Source organism: Epithele typhae (genome assembly GCF_022376455.1).
Source record: "Epithele typhae strain CBS 203.58 chromosome Unknown BXZ73scaffold_5, whole genome shotgun sequence".
NCBI lineage: Eukaryota > Fungi > Basidiomycota > Agaricomycetes > Polyporales > Epitheliaceae > Epithele > Epithele typhae.
The window spans coordinates 563,719-580,476 of NW_025954196.1; the positions used below are offsets into that span (position 1 = coordinate 563,719).

Sequence of the window (16,758 nt, forward strand, 5' to 3'; positions counted from 1 at the left end):
GGGGCCCAACATTGAGCTTAAGTATCCCCAGCGTGCAGCCCAGGGACGACGGCGGCCGCAATACTATTATCCGATGGTGGCTGGAGGGGCGACGCGCAGGTGACTGTCTATCTCGCGCGCCGTGTCGTGGGGCTGCGGTGCGCCCGGCGTGGTCACTGTGGGTGAAGAAGAGAGCCTAGCCGGCGCCCGAGCTCTCACGCCCACGCGTCCTGTGACCGGGCAAGGCAGCCAGAACAGACCTGGCCACGGCGGGCAGACAGAAGCGGGGCGACGTTCGTGGTATGGGGCGCTCGGCGGGCCGTGAGCGAATGCGGAAGCAAATGAACCCGTGTTAGCCACGCATCGCGGGCATTAATTGCGACCCTCGCGCGCGAGTGTGGGCGGTTGCTGGCTGCTGCGTTGCCCGTGGCGGGGAATCGAGGCTCGTCGAGGCGGGTGCGCGTTTGTGGCTGAGGCAGCATTCGCGGCGGGCTGCATGTTCATCGCAACAAGCGTGCCTGTGTGGGTCGCGGTGGCCAAAATGGGCGCTGAGTCAGCAGGACGGGTCGCCAACGCGCTCTCCACGCATCCGAACACGACAACAAGGCCAAATCGTTGACCGACGGTGCCGACGGCTCTCTCTCTTCCACCATTCGGTGCTCGATACCCCTTCCCTAGCACACGCTGTGCTCCTACCATGGCGCGCGATTCCCGCCGCAGATCACGCCCGACGGCCGTCCCCCTTCCCTCGCTCCCCTCGCTGTCCTCGCCCTCCTCACTAATGCCGCTCTCGCCGCCTCCAGCACTCCTCTCGTCGATTTCAACCGCATGGGTACCGTCGGTGTCGCCGGAGCCTTCGCAGGTCTCGATGTCGTCACCAACGCCTCCTCTGTCTCCTTCGACCCAGAGACCGCATCCCTTCTGTCTCGGACCGCCGATGGTTCCCTTTCCAAGATCGCCTCGACGAACACGGGAGGGAGCATCTTCGCAGGGTGCGCCATCGACGACGTCTTCTACTTCGCCGGCTCCTTCTCCTCCGTAGGCGAGACCACTGCGAGCAACGTCGCGTCCTTCGCGGGCGGATCCGTCGCCGCTCTTGGCGTCAACGCCCCCAACGGCGTCGTGCGCGCACTCTTTTGCGACACCGGCCGCAAGCAGCTCTGGGCGGCGGCCAGTTCACGTCTCCCGGCTCCGCCGTCGCCGTTTGGGATGTGGCTTCCAAGGCCTGGTCTGCTGCCCCCTTCGGCGGCCTTCCTGGCGCGTCCTCCCAAGTCTTGTCTATAACGTCCAACTCGTCCCAGTCCAGTCTTTTCATTTCCGGTAGCTTCGTTGCCTCCTTCGGTAGCGGATCCGTCGCGCCAACAACACCAACAACCCCGCCGTCCCCTTTTCCACCGGCGCGACGCCCTTCACATCCTCTCTCGTTCCTATTCCCCTCCAGGATGCGGAGGTCGACGCTGGCCCTTCTACCACCCAGACCGGCTTCTCCAACATCTCCAACATCCTCTGCCCCGCAGGTGTCGATGGTGCGGGCAGTACGTGGTTCGGATCGGACGGAGGCACCGCGGTGATCACCGTACGCAAGTTTTCTTTCCTGAGCGCGGTTGGTATCCGCCTTGGCAACACTTTCCTCAACGGTCGCGGGACAACGGCGTTCAGGTGCGTTTTTAATATTCCCTCGGATTGCAGCCGAGGTATTTAGCGCGTCTCCGCAGCGTCGCCACCATTCCTGACAATGCCGTCCAAACCCTCACCTATGTCGACCCGGCCGACAACAAGAACAAAACGTGCACAAACAGCTGCCCTCTCTCCACCGATTCCAGCGTTCTTTACCAAGACTTCTTGTTCGATGCGGACCTGGACATCACTGGCTTCCAACTCACGCTCTCGGGCTTCCAGGGTGCGGGCCCGGGTTTGCACATTCTGCAGCTGCTGTCGTCGGGTGCCTTCGCCTCTGCTGTTCCCGATGACAACCTCCCGTCGTGCTTTGCGCCTGTCGCGTCGAACACGACGATGACAGGAACGTGGACCCAGAAGAGATCTTCCACGAGCATCTCCGGCACGACCCAAACTGTGCTTGTCGCTGATGTGGACGCCAACACTTCCGTCGAGAAGGCGCCGAGTTTCACCTGGCAGCCCTACGTCTCCGCGTCCGGCGAGTACCAGGTCAACATGCTCGTTCCCGGCTGCACAAACTTCCAGGATTGCGACCTCCGTACCACCGTGTCTGTGCACGTCTTCCCCGGAGAAAACATGGACCCTTGGGTGACCGATGTCGATCAGACCAACAAGGAGGACAAGACCACTCTCATCTACAGCGGTCCTATCTTCCCCACCACGCCAGACTTTGTCACTACCGTCTCAATGGCGCTCAACGATGACACTACCAAGCAGGTCGAGATGGTCGCGGACCGTATCCAGTTCATCCTTACTAGTGCGAACACGACCTCGACCAGCTCTTCGAGCTCCAACTCGACCGCGAGCATCTCCAACCGTGGGTTTGGCTTCATCGAGTGGCCTCTGGGTAGCAGTGCAACGACCACAAACAACAGCGCGATCCCGACCGCCGCGATCACCAGCCTCGATAATGCTGGCTTCGACCTTTTCAACGATCTCGGGGGTTCGACCTCTTTGACTGGTGCAGCGGCGTCCATCGCGGCTGTTGGTCAGCACCCATCAGGGATGGTTTTCCTTGGCGGCAAGTTCAGTCTGTCCAACGGCACCGCTTCAGGCGCGAACAACATCATGGTGTTCAAGAACGGTGCTCTCGCTGCGCTTCCCAACGGTGGTCTCAACGGCGCCGTAACGTCATTGGTGGTTGACGGAGACCTCGTCTTCGTGGGCGGCTCTTTCTCCGACACTGCGCAACCGTCCAACAGCGCGCTCCGCGGCATCGCTGCCTACTCCGTGTCCAGTAACAGTTGGCAAGCCCTCGACGGTGGCCTCAACGGCGGCGTCACCTCCCTTGACATCGCGAACAACCAGCTCCTGATGACGGGCAACTTCACGCAAGTCTTCACGTCGACAGATAGTGGTTCCGGTCAGGACGCCTCCGGCCTTGCCGCGTGGGACATCGCCAACAAGGAGTGGACGAACAGCGGTGGCTTCCTCATCGGTTCCATGACGTTCGTTGGGAACGGCACGTCGAGCGACACCGAGTTTGTCGCTGGTAGTGTGTCCGCCTCGCTCGGGTTCGGGGCGTCCGGATTCGTCACAATCCAGAACGGCAAGAACGGCGAGCCGGAGATCACGCCCCTCGCGGTTTCCTTTAATGGCGCTTCCTCCTCCTCCAACTCGTCCTCCAATGCGCGCCGCTCGCACCATCGTCGCACTCCCACTGGCTGGATTTCCAACATCGTCAACGTTTTCAAGCGCGCCACGACTTCAACCAACCTCGCGCCGCTGCCCAGCGCTCCCAGCGCTTCCGCTCCGGCGGTGCTCGCAGGCGCGTTCTGGACGAACAGCTCATCGTCCAAGGATGTCATCATCATCGGCGGCAACTTCAGCTACATCGCCAACGGCGTGAACGCGCAGAACATTGCCGTGTACGACGACGCCGCGAAGACGGTCACCGCACTCAAGGGCTCGCAACCGAAGGGCGTCGTCCGCTCCCTCCTCGTCTCTGGCGACTCGCTCTTCGTCGGCGGCGAGTTCTCGATCGACGGGCTTTCGACCTCGGGCTTCGCGCTCTACAACCTTGCAACCCAGGTCTGGGACATGTCCGGCGTCGACTCGCTCCAGGGCAGCGACGGCGCCGCCGTCGTCGTCCGCTCGATCAGCAAGTCCACCGCAGACGGCAACCAGATCATTGTCGCTGGCTCGTTCGCGCAGGCGGGCTCCGCCGCGTGCCGCGCCGTCTGCTCACTCGACAGCACAACGCGGGTTTGGGCGGCGCTTGGGAACGGTATTCAGGGAGATGTCTCTAACGTCGTGTACTCTGGCGTAAGTTGTGTCTTGGAGTTCGTTGAGCGATCGCTGACGTTTTTACTCGCAGTCTGAGGCGCTCATCGTTGGTGGTTCCATCGCCTTGGCGGACGGTACCAGCGCCAACGTGGCTACCTACGCCTTCGCCAACTCGACTTGGTCAGCCGTCGGTGATGGTAGTGACCTGCCTGGTCCTGTTACTGCTGTGGAGATCAACAACAACAACGCGAGCAGCATCTTCGCTGCCGGCCGGTGAGTTGGGCGCATCCACAGGCGCCATTCATAGCCTAATGCACTTCATAGTTCTACGGACAACACAACGTCGTTCCTGTCCTTCTGGAATGGCGTGTCCTGGACCTCAGTTGGTGAGTAATCCAATCGCTTGCTACCGGCACGCGCTGATTGTTGTATATAGGCTCCACGCTCCAGAGCACCACGGAGGTAACCCAGCTCAGGATGGTGCCCCTTCAGAACAACCACAACGCGAACAGTGTGATCGAGACAGACCGTGTTCTTATGGTCTCTGGCACGATCTCCGACTCGTCCTTCGGCAACGCTTCCACCGCACTTTTCGACGGCAGCTCCTTCCTTCCGTACATCGTCTCGACTTCGCAGTCCGGCTCCCCCGGTGTCGTCGCTGGCCTTTTCGCCTCGCTTTCCTCGTTCAACTTCAACCAGCGCCACTTCCTCGCCACTGGCGTCGTCATCCTCATTTCCATTGCCATCGCCGCCGGTATCGTCTTCCTCCTAGCGCTCGTCGAGATCCTCTGGACGCTCTTCGCCCGCCGCGACGACAAGGGTATCAACAACTACGACCCAGCCGACACCGGTGCGGACGACGACTCGACTCACCGTCCGTCGTCCCTCCTCGAGCACATCAACGCCGCGACGCGCACGACGATCCTTGGCTCAACAGCGTTCGGTGGAGCCGCGGCCGCGGCCGCGGCCACCGCGCACCATGAGAAAGGGGCCGGGTACGGGCCCGCAGCGACGCAGGACGATCCGTTCGGTGGCCCCGACGCGAGTAACTACGTCCGCGCGGACACACCGTCGGACGCCCTCGGCGGTGCACTTGATGGTGAGGACCACAGTCGGCCAGCCCACGCCCGCTACTCGTTCGACGGGAAGGGTGAGGGTGAGCTGCCCCTGCGGACAGGTCAGGAGCTCGAGATTCTCGATGATAGAGACGCTGCGTACGTCCCTCTTTTTCTATATTCTACGCTCCCGCGCTCAATGCTAATGTGTTTTACGTTCGCTCAGTTGGTGGTACGCGAGAGACACGCGCACAGGCCAGGAGGGCGTCGTTCCCGCCGCGTATGTGTACTAGTTTATTTTTCCAGTGTTTTTGGCTTGGTTCGCAATTGAGAATGCTTTCGTCGCATCGTCGTCATTTCATGTCCTGCCCTCTCCTCCACTCCCAACTCGGTCCGTCTCGTCTACACAACCCCCCATACCCCATGACAAGATCGACCTTCAGGTCGTTCGCTTATGTTGGCTCCCCGTCCCAACACCTTCCCTGGCGCTAGGTCCCCTTCCTCCCCTTGTGCTTCGTATCCAGACACTCGAGTCAATCTCGGCGCATATGACACTTCTAGCTGTTCCTACTACAGATTCGATATTCATGATGTTCTTCGTCGCGTACAGGCTACACTACGTACGAGCCATAATACAAAGAGATGCAGTGAACATAGAAGAACATGCGTGAGAGAAGATACACGGTCGACGGGGGTGACTCCTAGGGCATATTGGGGTCCCGGAAGTGCTTCTGGTTGTTGTGGATGAACCCGACCTTGGTCCTGAACTCCTCCCTCCGACGCTGGTCGCGGAATTCGCGGATGTGCCGCCCTGCGTGCCGCGCCTCGCCCGCGTTCCGCGCCTTGACCACCTGCGTGCCCTGCCCGTACGCGCCGAACCCGCCTCGGACGGGGACGAGCGCCGAGTTCTTGTCCGCGATGAGTCGGCGGACGAGCGCGGCGCCCGAGTTCGGGTCCTCCACCCGTCCCCCACGCGGTGCCCCGGGGAACGACTGCGCGTAGTAGCGGCGCATCGCGCGATGGCCAATGCGCGCGCCCGAGGGCAGGACGAGCTCGTAGGACGAGTCGCCGTATGTGACCTGGTTGTCGGGCACGTCCTCTTCGTCTTCATCGCTATCGTCCTCGTCTTCGGTCGACGACGCCTCCTCCTCGACGACCTCGTCGACGTCACCTTCACCGTCGTCGTCCTCCCACTCCTCCGTGGCATCGTCGCCAGCGCCTTCCGCCTTCGCCGCCGCCTTCTCATCCTTGCGTCGCTGGCGCTCCGCGCGCCTCGTCTCGCGAGCCTCTCTCCGCGCCTTGCGCTCCTCCATGTCGGGGTACGACGCCTCGAAGTCGTAAAAGTCCGAGACCTCGAGCCGCTCCTCGTCCGTGTCGTACGCGATCTTGCAGTGGCCCTTGTCGCGCATGTGCCGGCGCACGGCGTCGTGCGTGCGGAACGCGGCGTCGCAGAACACGCACGCGTTCCCGACCGCGGTCTTCTCGCCCAGGTAGCCGACGAGGCCGACGAGGTCGACGAGGAAGTCCGCGTCGGGCACGAAGAAGCCGTGCGCGCGCGACATGTGCTCCAGGTTCGCGTCCAGGCTCTCGCTCGCCGGCGCGGCGCAGAAGAGGCACTGCGTCGGGAGGAGCGCCGCGCGCGCGGCGGCGATCTTGGAGTCGATCGTCGCGTTCACTTCGTCCTCGGTCGCGTCGGCGTCGACGGAGAGCGAGACGCCTTGGATTTGGGAGGCGACCTCGGTGACTGCGGCGTCGGTGGGAGGGGCGGGGCGGGCGTCGAGGGACCGGCCACGGGCTCGGCGCGGGTGTCTTCGGGGGTGGCCTGGGGGGCCTGTGCCTTGGTCGCGGCGCGAAGCTCGTTTTCCTTGTGCTTCTTCGAGGCTAGATGCGACCGGTAGGCGTTCTCGGTTGTGTAGCTCTTCCTGCGCTCACAATGAGCCGCTGGGCGACATAAAGAAATTTTATTTCTGCTCACCCACAGACCTCGCACGACGATCCTTTAGGTGAGGCCATAACCGCGGTCTCCGCCCTCCTCTCGAGGACCTTCTGGTTGAACAACGCAGCGCTGACAGGGGGGAGGCTCGCGACTCGACGCTTCATGTTGTATCTGTGGTGATCGGAACGGTAGTGCTCCCCTGGTTCACAGATTAGTCTGTATAGATCACAAGAGGTAGATGCGGCTCACTCTGATCCTGCGCGGTGAGGAAAGCGATTGTGCATGATATGCAGGTGTAGAGATTTTGGTGGACCTCTGGCTGAGCCGGTAGAACGTCCATCATGGCAGGGGGTGGACTAGGGGTATGCTACGGATATGAAGTGTGTTGTCGCTGGGTTTGCGGTGGATGAGATGAGTGTGGTGAATGCCAGTGGACAATGGGAGAGAGAGCTTATATACAGTGGCTGGGGAGTCTTTTACGGCCCCGCGCCGATTACGGACGCCGATTACAAAACACCGCAGAAAACGTCATCCACGTGATGTCTCTCTTCCGCGCTTCTTCGGTTGACCCACTTCGGTCTTCGCAAGTACTGCTTCAACCGGCTCCGCATGATTCACGATGAAACGAGAGAACAGACAGAGTCAGCGAGTGCTGGGCGTGGGCGTATAGCAGTCCGCTCTGGGCACAGCGGTGACTGCTAACGCACTTTTGACTCTCTGGGCAGCAACCGCGGATGCAGGAAGCATGCAAGTGAAAAACCCGTCTCGGCGAGGCCTAGGTTGATGGACCCGGGACTAAAGCCCATGCACTATGGCATATTATTGTTGTTGCCGAGATTCAGTCCGCTGAGGCCTGAGTGTATAGTCTTCTGGCCACAGATATAGACATGATTCCCAAGAGACATGAACATTCTCTAGTGTGAGGAAATCCAGAGATGACAGAGGTACAATACAAAACAGTGGGCGATAGCAAAGACAGTGGCACAAACGAGGGACATATATGCACCAGTTACAGGATGGTGATGCACTCTACTACAGAGACAGTCAATAACCTGCAAAGAGCATAGACACAGTGCAGCACTCACCACTAGAGGTATGCCAAAGCGTGCAGCACGCTTCTTCCGCCGTTCTATTTCATCCTCATTCACCGGCTCTGCGGAACGCTTCTTGTTGCCGGTCTCCTTCGCCACCTGCGTCGTGGGTGCCTGCTCACCAAATCGTGCCGCACGGGCAGCAATCTTGGCTTCGTCCTGTGTGCGGGACGGTGAACAAAGAAACACGCAAAGGGCAAGACGCCACGCACCTCGGACAGAGCAGGCTTGGAGGCTTTGCCGTTCGCCGCACCCTTGCCACCCTTCTTCGCGGGTGCGACCTTCGGTTCTACCAACGCAATGCCGAAGCGCGCAGCGCGTGCCTTTCGTTTCTCGGCCTCGTCGTCCACTACCCCGTCCACTTTGTCGGCTGCTGGCGCCGCAGCATCCTCCGCAGGCTTTGTAGACGTTTTGGACGCGTCGGGCTGCAAAGTGTACGACATTACGGCATGTGTTGCTGCACAAGGCGTGACACCTACCGCTTTCGGTGAGACCTGTGACGCAGGTTTGGGTGGGGAGGAGGGCGCAGACTTGGGCGCGGACGAGCTCGAGGGTGCAGCGACACTACAGGGGGTTTAAAACGCGCAAGGAGGCAGATGGCAAGAGTACTCACGTTTTAGGTGGTTGTGGCTGAAACGCGACGCGACGCGACGAGTGAGTGGATGGCGCGAGAAGAACACGTCGGAGGACATACTGGAGTAGCTTTGGGAAGAGAGGTCGCTGCGGCTGAGGGCGCGGCCGGAGCGGCTTGGGCCGGGGTGCCGCCATGGTTCTCATTGTAGACGGCGACGGCGTCGGGGGAAGCAAGGATTTTGGCAATGAGATCAGCCTTGTTCGCGCGGGCGGGGAGCGCGAGGTTGGCCTTGGCGCATATGTCCTTGAGGTCAACGACCTTGAGGGCTTTCCTATCGCGGGCGTGAGCGGGAGCGCGGGGGAGGGGAAGGACAGACGTGCAGCTTTGCTTCCATGGTGGTGGTAGGTGGCGAGAAGGGGTTTCCGGATTGGGAAGTGGAGGGGCGTGACGAGGGGTGACCGGTTGACCAATCGGGACGGAGGGCGGCGGTTCTTACTGGGCGACGGCAGCAGCAGCTGGTTGGCCAACGCTCAGCCCGACCAATCACATACTCATTCCAAGAATCATGGACTCCGTCAATCATCTCTTCAATTCAAACGCATACGACTACTGTACGTGCTCCCTCCTGCCCCCAACCCCCGCTCACCCCCCGCCAGCGAACAGTGCGCTCTACGGCCTCTACGCCCAACAACCACCCCAGCACCCCCAACATCCCCAGCACCCACAGCACCCCAGCACCCACAGCACCCCACACCCGTTCCACCACCATCAGCAGCAGCATCCCCTTCCGCACCCGCACCCACATGCCCACAGCACCTCCAGCACCCCCTGCCTCACCCACACCCGCATGCTTCCCGTCACCCTTCACCCGGCCCTTCCCCCCCTCCACCCCATCCCGCACTCCCCCCACCTCTTCCTGCCTCACCACCTCCCCCAAGGGCCCTCTCCGCAGGAGCAGCAGCTCCAACAGCCTCCACGCGAGCCGGATCCTCCGTAGATCAGATCCAGGATGATGCGCCTATGGACGAAGAGCCTCTCTACGTGAACGCAAAGCAATACTATCGCATCCTCAAGCGTCGTGTCGCTCGTGCCCGACTCGAAGAGGTTCACAGGCTCTCCAAACAAAGAAAGGTGCGTCCCCTGTGTTGCATTGTCGTCTCCTGCGGCGATAGACACCCATCCCCGCCTCTCCTAGCCCTACCTGCATGAATCTCGCCACAAGCATGCGATGCGCCGGCCCCGAGGCCCAGGGGGCCGTTTCCTGACCGCTGAAGAGATCGCGGCCCAAAAGGCGCAGCAAGAGGCAGAGGCTGGGCCCTCAGCCTCGGCCTCTGTCGACGGCGAGGGCGAGGAAGACGATGCGGCCGACGACCCACTCAAAGACATCGAAATGACCATCGATAGCCCCGGCGAGCCCCCCAAGCCGGACATATCTCAATTGCCTCAGCCTCAACAAGGCCAGTTGCCAGACACACAGCGCGAGATCCGTGTGCCCGCAGGCGCACCAGGCCAGCCTCTGTTGCAGCCCCGCCCTCAGTCTGCCATCTCGACCTCGTCTGCCATCTCGACCTCGTCTGCCATGCAGCCGACGCTCCAGCCCCAGCTCCAGGCACCTTCTACGGCGCAGGCGATGACGCTGCAGGTACAGACTCCTCAGCCAAAACCCCAGCCGTCGCCGACTCCTATTCCCTCGCGGGGCATGCAACAATCCCCACTCCCTGTGCAGTCCCACAGCCAGCCCCAGCCGCCGCAGACCGCTTCTCCGTTCAACCTCCAGCTTGGGCACACCGCTGCCCCCGTAAATCTGATGAGCATGGCCTTTTCCCCGTCCATGTCGCACCCTACGACCCCCACGCCGCTTTCCCCGTCCGACCCCCTTGACCACCTGCAAGTGCAACCGCAGGATCCCTACCACACGCACCCGCAGCCGTCGCACCCACACCCTCATCCGCACCCGATGCACCCCGGTCACGGCCGTGGCCACTCTCACGCGCACTCACATCCAGGCCAGCCGGGGCAAGCGGCGCACAGACACCCTGGACAGCCGGGACAGGTTTCCAGCTCCGTAGTCGGACAGGCCCCACCGCCGCAGGGGTCGCAGATGCCGATGCGCCAGCAGTACCACGCCGCGATGCAGATGCACCACATCCCCCATCCGCACGCGCACGCGCGCCACCACGCGTCGTCGATCAACCGGCTCTATCGCGCGCAGGGCGACCACAATGTCATGAACATCTCCGCCGAGGGCATCAAAGGCGACATCCAGCGCCGGGGGAGCGACTCCCTCATGCGCTTCGGGAATGCGGCGAACTCGAAATGAGAGGCACCGCGGCGAAGTAAAGCAAAGCAAGGGCGGCCACAGGCCTGCAGTCGCAGGTCTCGTGGGCAGTGCCCAACCAGAAGTTAACGAGTCTGTCCGTCGTTCTGTTGTCTCGCGCTTCTTCCTTGGCAATGTGTTAATCTTGTCTCGAGTCCTCGTTCGTATCTATGCTCGCGGTGTATTCGAATCTGTTACTTCTCCCTGTTGTCTCCGCTCGCAACTTACAGTCGTTGCAGTTGTGTCGATGCTCATCCGTACTTATTGCGCTAACCTCGATATTTGTTGCTCACTTCGCTCGTGTCCATGCTTTCCGGCCCCGTACCTTAGAGTTCTCGGTCCCCTTTGCCCACACAAACCCCACAAATGCTTACCAACCTCCTGCACAAACAAATATAAGCCGTAACTTGTGCAGTCGAATCGTACTTGTACGCGCACGTTGGCCTGTCGTGTTTAGCCACGGTGTTGGGAGTAGGTTTCGTTATCCGATCAAATTCAATCGTCCCTTGTTAACGCTGACTGCCTTCATTCGCCCACATCGCCAATAACGAAGTAATCTACCCGGCGCCATCACTCGCCCAATTCCGTCGCGCGCTGTGTCTGGGCTAGTGTGCGGCAGCGGGGCCCTATCGCGGCACGCCAGAATTCGCCGCCGCACGTGGGGCCAATCGCGTCGACCGACGAATGGACGCAGACGTCGATGCCTCGAGTCGCGTGCAGGCAGTACGTAGGCCTCGAGATCTCGCACCGCATCTTCTCCCAGTCACTCGTCTCGCGCGGCCCGCGCGGCACACGCAGCGATTGGCCCGACTCAGAGCATCTCGACGTCCATTGGCTCGTACTCTACGTCCCCCTCCGCTGCCGACGCGTCCTCCAACGCCATTGGCGTGCCCACGTCTTCAAGCGCCATCGCGTCGTCGTCGCCGTCGCCCCCGCCCATTGGCTCCCCCACTCCGCCGTCGCGCGTCCCGGTCCCGGTCCCGGTCTGCAAACGCGGGCGCGTGACCACCCCCGCCTCATCCTCCGCCTCCGCTTCCTCCACCGCGCCGGGGGTCACCACCGCCAAGGGGGGGAGCGGGCGGTAGAGCACAAGGGCGCCGCTGCCCGCGGGGACTGGAACGGGCGCGAGCGGCGGGCGCGCGAGGCGGCCGAGGAGCGCGCTCGAAATCGCGTACGCCGGCGCGTCCGCGGCGGCTGCGCCGCGGGGCGGGACGTTCTCGCGCTCGCTGTCGGGCGCGTCTTCGGCGTCCGAGTCTTCGAGGTCGGTGATCACGATGCCTAGAGCGTAGAACGCGTTAGCTACCGTCGTGCTCGGCGGGGGCGGGAAAAACGGGGAAGGCGGGGGAAGAGCGGGCGTTCTGACGACGTGGCGGGAGACAGCAGCCTCCAGCTTGAGTGACTTAGGCGAGGTGAAGGGCGCGAGGGCAGATACGGCGCGATCGACAGTGAAGACCACCGCGTCGCGCGTGAAGAATGCGCGTGCAGGATGGAGGAACGCGGACTTACGGTCTTTCTCGACCTCATACCACGACGGGCCCTTCATCGACACCTCCGGCAGCTCTGGCACCTCTTCGACGATGCCATTCAACACCTCGACAGGCTCTTCGACTGACCCGGGGAACGCTGTGTTCATGTTCGTCGTGATTGGTGCGTACGCGGAGACCGGCATGCCGTCCACCGGCCCGTTCGTGTTCGTTCCGGGCCAGAGTGCAAGTACCACGGGCGAAACGGTGGCGGCTGGCGCGAGCGTGAGCTTCGACAGCCCTGTCTCGAGTACGTCGCATCTTCGCCTCTTGGGGCTCGGGGCCGGAGAAAGCGACCGGCGCGAGTCGACAAGGGATGGGTTGGTGTAGGCGGATGGCGGGGAAGGTGACTGCTCGTCATCATCGCTGAGTTGTCGTTTGAGGGAAGGCATACGGAACCACGGGTGGAAGGCGTGTGGGTCAGCCCAAGCAGTGGTGGCGGTCATGGTGAAGAGTACAACAGACGGGAGTGTTGGTCTATGTATGCGTTCAGGCTGCGAGGAAGGAGATTTATGCGGTGGCTGCCCGGCGAACAGTCCCAGAACGTTCTAGTCGCCCGTGCCCACTTTGGAAGTGTGGGAATCTGGCTCTCACAGGAACGTTCTCCACTATACGTACCAGAAGTGCTTCGAGTCGAACGGCCTACAATCGCACAGAAAATAGAGTAGCAAAAAAGACTGCATGTCAAGGTGGCGTGCGTTACTGCATGGGACAAATACAATGCATAGCGATCATAATACCACCGTCGATGAGATAATGCATATGTAGCTCCAGAAAAAGCGTCTAGCCACGCTTCTTCGATACACCAACAGTCTTACCCCGACGACCTGACCAGTAGATGAGCCAGAAGACCTATGCGCGGGTTGGCTGAAAGACATACCGGTCGTCTTGGTGTGCTGACCCCTGACACGGAGACCCCAGTAGTGACGGAGACCACGGTGCGCCCGGATCTTCTTCAGCCTCTCGAGGTCATCACGGAGCTTCGAGTCAACACCGTTGGAAAGAATCTGCGAGTTCTTTCCGTCAACGATGTCCCGCTGCCTGTTCAGGAACCACGTTGGGATCTTGAACTGCGTGGGGTTTTGGATGATGGTGACAAGCCGCTCAAGTTCATCGGAGTTGAGCTCTCCCGCACTGCAAATGCCCTGATATGAATGGCGATTCAAGGTCTAGACAAGAAGCGAACGCACCGCTTGTTGAGGTCGACATCGGCCTTTTTGCAGACAAGGTTGGCGTAACGGCGACCGACACCCTTGATCTCAGTCAAGGCGTACATAATCTTGCGCTTGCCATCGACGTTGGTGTTGAGGAGACGCAGAATGTGCTACAGTGAATGAATGAATTTCTGAGGATTGGGGGAATTCGGCGCAGTATGACGGACCTGGAACTGCTGGTGGGCCTCGGGGACATGGAGAGACATGATGGGCAACGGCAAGGGACCTGTGATATAGCAAGAGAGTCAGTGAAGTCCGTACTCACATAACTTCATCCAGAGTTCCGGGATCCCATCCACCCTCAAGACCCAGCCATCCCGCCAATCCTCCGTTCAGAAGCTCTCTGACGGCACACCATACGGCCCATACATCGATGTAGGGGGCGTGAGGGCAGCATCTACTCACCGAGAGTCTTGACGGCCTGTGTTGGGTACGAATGTGGCGAGAGACGACGCACCTCACAGAGATGGGCGTCTGGCAAACGCCGTGGGCGTTTAATGCGCCAAATTGAGACTGGGCGCTTGATCCGAACTGCCACTTGTCGTACTTGTCGGCTTTAACAAGCCTGAGGCTCCAACAGGGCCATCCCTTTACACATGCTCCCTATGTCTGCCATTCTTAGGTGGTTGGGTCGTTGACTGTAAGGCTTCGTACATTTGGGAATGGATTCCTGTACGAGACAGCCCGTCTCTGATCTCATGCCACTGCGGTAAGGATAATTGAAGGATAACTTCGAGGACTTATATGGGCGGGTCTCGGCTTCCCAAGTACAAGTAATGGCTTCTTGCCGCGGCTTATATCAAGCCCTTTACGAGGTAAGATACCTCCTATGCCTAGAAGGATTGGTGCTCACTGTCCTTCGGGTACGTTGATAGAGGGAGGTAGGGGCTTCTCACGTAGACCATTGACTCGCTCACAGCTTCACTGGAGCGTCTTAATAACCCCCCAAACCCCACATATTCCCTGAGTCGGACTCTTCTCGCAAATCCACAGTATGATTACGTCGCCGCTGTCGTATAAGACGGGATCTAAGCTTCACCCAGGTATATATATGAAAACTCGGGATGGTCGTAGATCCATGCGCAACAGCGGCTGCGTCGACTAAACCCACCTCCCTGTTTCCAGCCTGGTTGCTGTCACGAAATTAAGACGAACGGCTTCCGACTTCGCGTCGTCAAAGTTGCAGACTCGAGTATACAGGTGTTTTAGTGCATCCCGTTCTAAGACGATCTACTAAGCACGGTTTCACGATGATGACGTACGGGTCTCTCTCACTCGTCCATACCATGCACTCAACCACTGTATCTCAATGGCTAGGGATAAGTTCTCATTTCAGATGAGCAAGCGTTCGAGACCATCAAGGCTGGAATCGATGCCGTTTACGAGGATGTCAAGATGGTCGTCAATCGCGGTGTGTTGCTCGTCATATCAAACCACCATTTATCTAACCTGACAAACAAGCTGCTTTCTATGTGCCATGAAGGACTCTGCCCTGCAACCTGGAGCTTATTGCACGGATCTTCGGCAAGTACCCTGGCTTCGCCGCTCGCCGACAGGAGTTTTCCTTACCGTCAAAGTACTCTTTAGGTCTTTCCTCGCCATCCAAGACACCGTGACCGTTTTGACTCTGCCGTGCCGCATCGTATGGGTCGGCGACCTCAGGCCCGGAGACAAGGTCTTTCCGTTGCCGATATCATTACGAGTGCACTCGCTCTAGTGCCATGATCGCTTCAAGGGGAGTTCGAAGTTGACGCAAGCTCCGTTTGTGCGGCGTGCGTTTACAGGTCGAAGGCACGAGACAGAGATAACTTGACCGCGGCGAGCGATAGTATCGCCCCTAACGAGGACGAAGAACAAGAAACAATCCGCATCTTGGAAGAGCACCCCATGAAGGGTAGATGCGGTACGACCGTAAGTCAGATCGCCGAGCCAAGCCGAGCGACTGGCAGGAAAGCTTTGCCGGGCTAACCGGGTTTACAGTAGACACAAGCGCTGTGCCGCGGAAAACGAGAAGGAAACCAAGCTCGTACCGACGGGCGGACAATCTGAATCCGTGGTCGGGGGAGCCTGGCCGCCGGCCTGCGTGTTGTACTATGACGTTCCTTGTTACAACATGAGTCATCGTTTCAGCATACGGAGACATTCCCCAGCATTCGCCGAACAACGATCGTTTTATCCATCAGAGTCTTGCCCGAATCGCCGTGCGGAAGTGACCACAAACGGCCTGGTCCAGTGGTCGCAAGATCGTCCCTGCAACTCGTGTGCGTGCGCCGTGGCATTGCGCACCTCGGACGTCCACTCCGCGGTCAGGCGACGCGATCTTCCAGAACACCGGCCGCGGGATGAGCTGGGATGAGCTCCTAGTGCGGGCCGACGCTTGGGCTCGCTTGGGCCGTGCCACGGCTTGGCAAGGGCACGCTTATGATCAGTTCTGACGTCGGCGTCACGACCGGGCCTTGTGTTTGAACACTAGGGTCAGTTCACTCTTTTAACGACCATACACACATATGTCCTCCACTCCCCCTATAGTTTGCATAAGTGCCGACATAGAAACATTTACAATGTGTCTATCAGATTGGAGGGTCTCGATAGGGTCCCGCCCCGGCGCGCGCTTGCAGGCGCTTGCCCACTGTCACGCCTTTAGACAACCTTTAGAGCCCAATTCTGTAAGTACTGTCCACGCCCACAAAGGCGCGCGCATTCGCTCGGGGAATTCGCCAAACGCGTGAGGACCACACTCCCAAAATTCCAATTGAAGCGCCGGGAAAGATGTTTCAGCCGAGACACATCAAGGGTGAGATCTCTTCCCCCACCGAGATGAGTGTATCCTCGAGATCGGACGCAACTTGCGCTGAGGGGACGCGAAACTTCACCCACGTTAGGTGTCCGAGAAGATACTCTAGCTAGGTATGTATTTTTATCAGTGGAGAGACGGGAGCACGATTCCCGTTTGTCCGAACACCAGGTATTGATGGCTAGATCTGCCCACAAGGTCACCCCGGGACGCCCGACCCCTTTCACAACCTCTCTGTCAAGTTTTGAGTTTCAACGCTCGGCTCAGCCCCGTCATTGGACATCTCTCCGTACATAACGCCAGGGTGCTCGCTCAATACGCTGAATGAGAAGGGATGCAGTGAACTCCGACCTAGTAAGACCCAAACTCTGA

The 16,758-nt window shown here is 60.1% G+C and overlaps 5 protein-coding genes across 5 annotated transcripts; 2 read left to right on the forward strand and 3 right to left on the reverse strand.

Moving 5' to 3' along the window:
* Positions 1–807: 807 nt before the first annotated feature.
* Positions 808–5,230, forward strand: BXZ73DRAFT_97724 (cortical protein marker for cell polarity-domain-containing protein; the record flags this gene model as incomplete). The annotated part of the gene is made up of 8 exons (XM_048027466.1): positions 808–1,101; positions 1,155–1,250; positions 1,325–1,638; positions 1,695–3,921; positions 3,974–4,155; positions 4,207–4,268; positions 4,319–5,096; positions 5,164–5,230. The coding sequence occupies 8 exons, from the start codon at positions 808–810 to the stop codon at positions 5,228–5,230; spliced, it is 4,020 nt and encodes a 1,339-aa protein (XP_047881570.1).
* Positions 5,231–5,638: 408 nt separating this feature from the next.
* BXZ73DRAFT_87937 (C2H2 type zinc-finger-domain-containing protein) lies at positions 5,639–7,216 on the reverse strand (the record flags this gene model as incomplete). Its single annotated transcript, XM_048024775.1, has 4 exons — positions 5,639–6,673; positions 6,723–6,818; positions 6,921–7,072; positions 7,123–7,216. 4 exons carry the CDS (start codon positions 7,214–7,216, stop codon positions 5,639–5,641), a joined length of 1,377 nt encoding a protein of 458 aa, XP_047881571.1.
* A 2,342-nt stretch (positions 7,217–9,558) lies between these two features.
* Positions 9,559–10,858, forward strand: BXZ73DRAFT_97727 (CCAAT-binding transcription factor (CBF-B/NF-YA) subunit B-domain-containing protein; the record flags this gene model as incomplete). The annotated part of the gene is made up of 2 exons (XM_048027467.1): positions 9,559–9,669; positions 9,734–10,858. The coding sequence occupies 2 exons, from the start codon at positions 9,559–9,561 to the stop codon at positions 10,856–10,858; spliced, it is 1,236 nt and encodes a 411-aa protein (XP_047881572.1).
* An 808-nt stretch (positions 10,859–11,666) lies between these two features.
* On the reverse strand, positions 11,667–12,824 carry BXZ73DRAFT_97728 (uncharacterized protein; the record flags this gene model as incomplete). Its single annotated transcript, XM_048027468.1, has 1 exon — positions 11,667–12,824. One exon carries the CDS (start codon positions 12,822–12,824, stop codon positions 11,667–11,669), a length of 1,158 nt encoding a protein of 385 aa, XP_047881573.1.
* Positions 12,825–13,161: 337 nt separating this feature from the next.
* Positions 13,162–13,798, reverse strand: BXZ73DRAFT_41183 (ribosomal protein S13; the record flags this gene model as incomplete). Its single annotated transcript, XM_048018726.1, has 4 exons — positions 13,162–13,205; positions 13,259–13,512; positions 13,569–13,702; positions 13,760–13,798. The coding sequence occupies 4 exons, from the start codon at positions 13,796–13,798 to the stop codon at positions 13,162–13,164; spliced, it is 471 nt and encodes a 156-aa protein (XP_047881574.1).
* Positions 13,799–16,758: the final 2,960 nt, after the last annotated feature.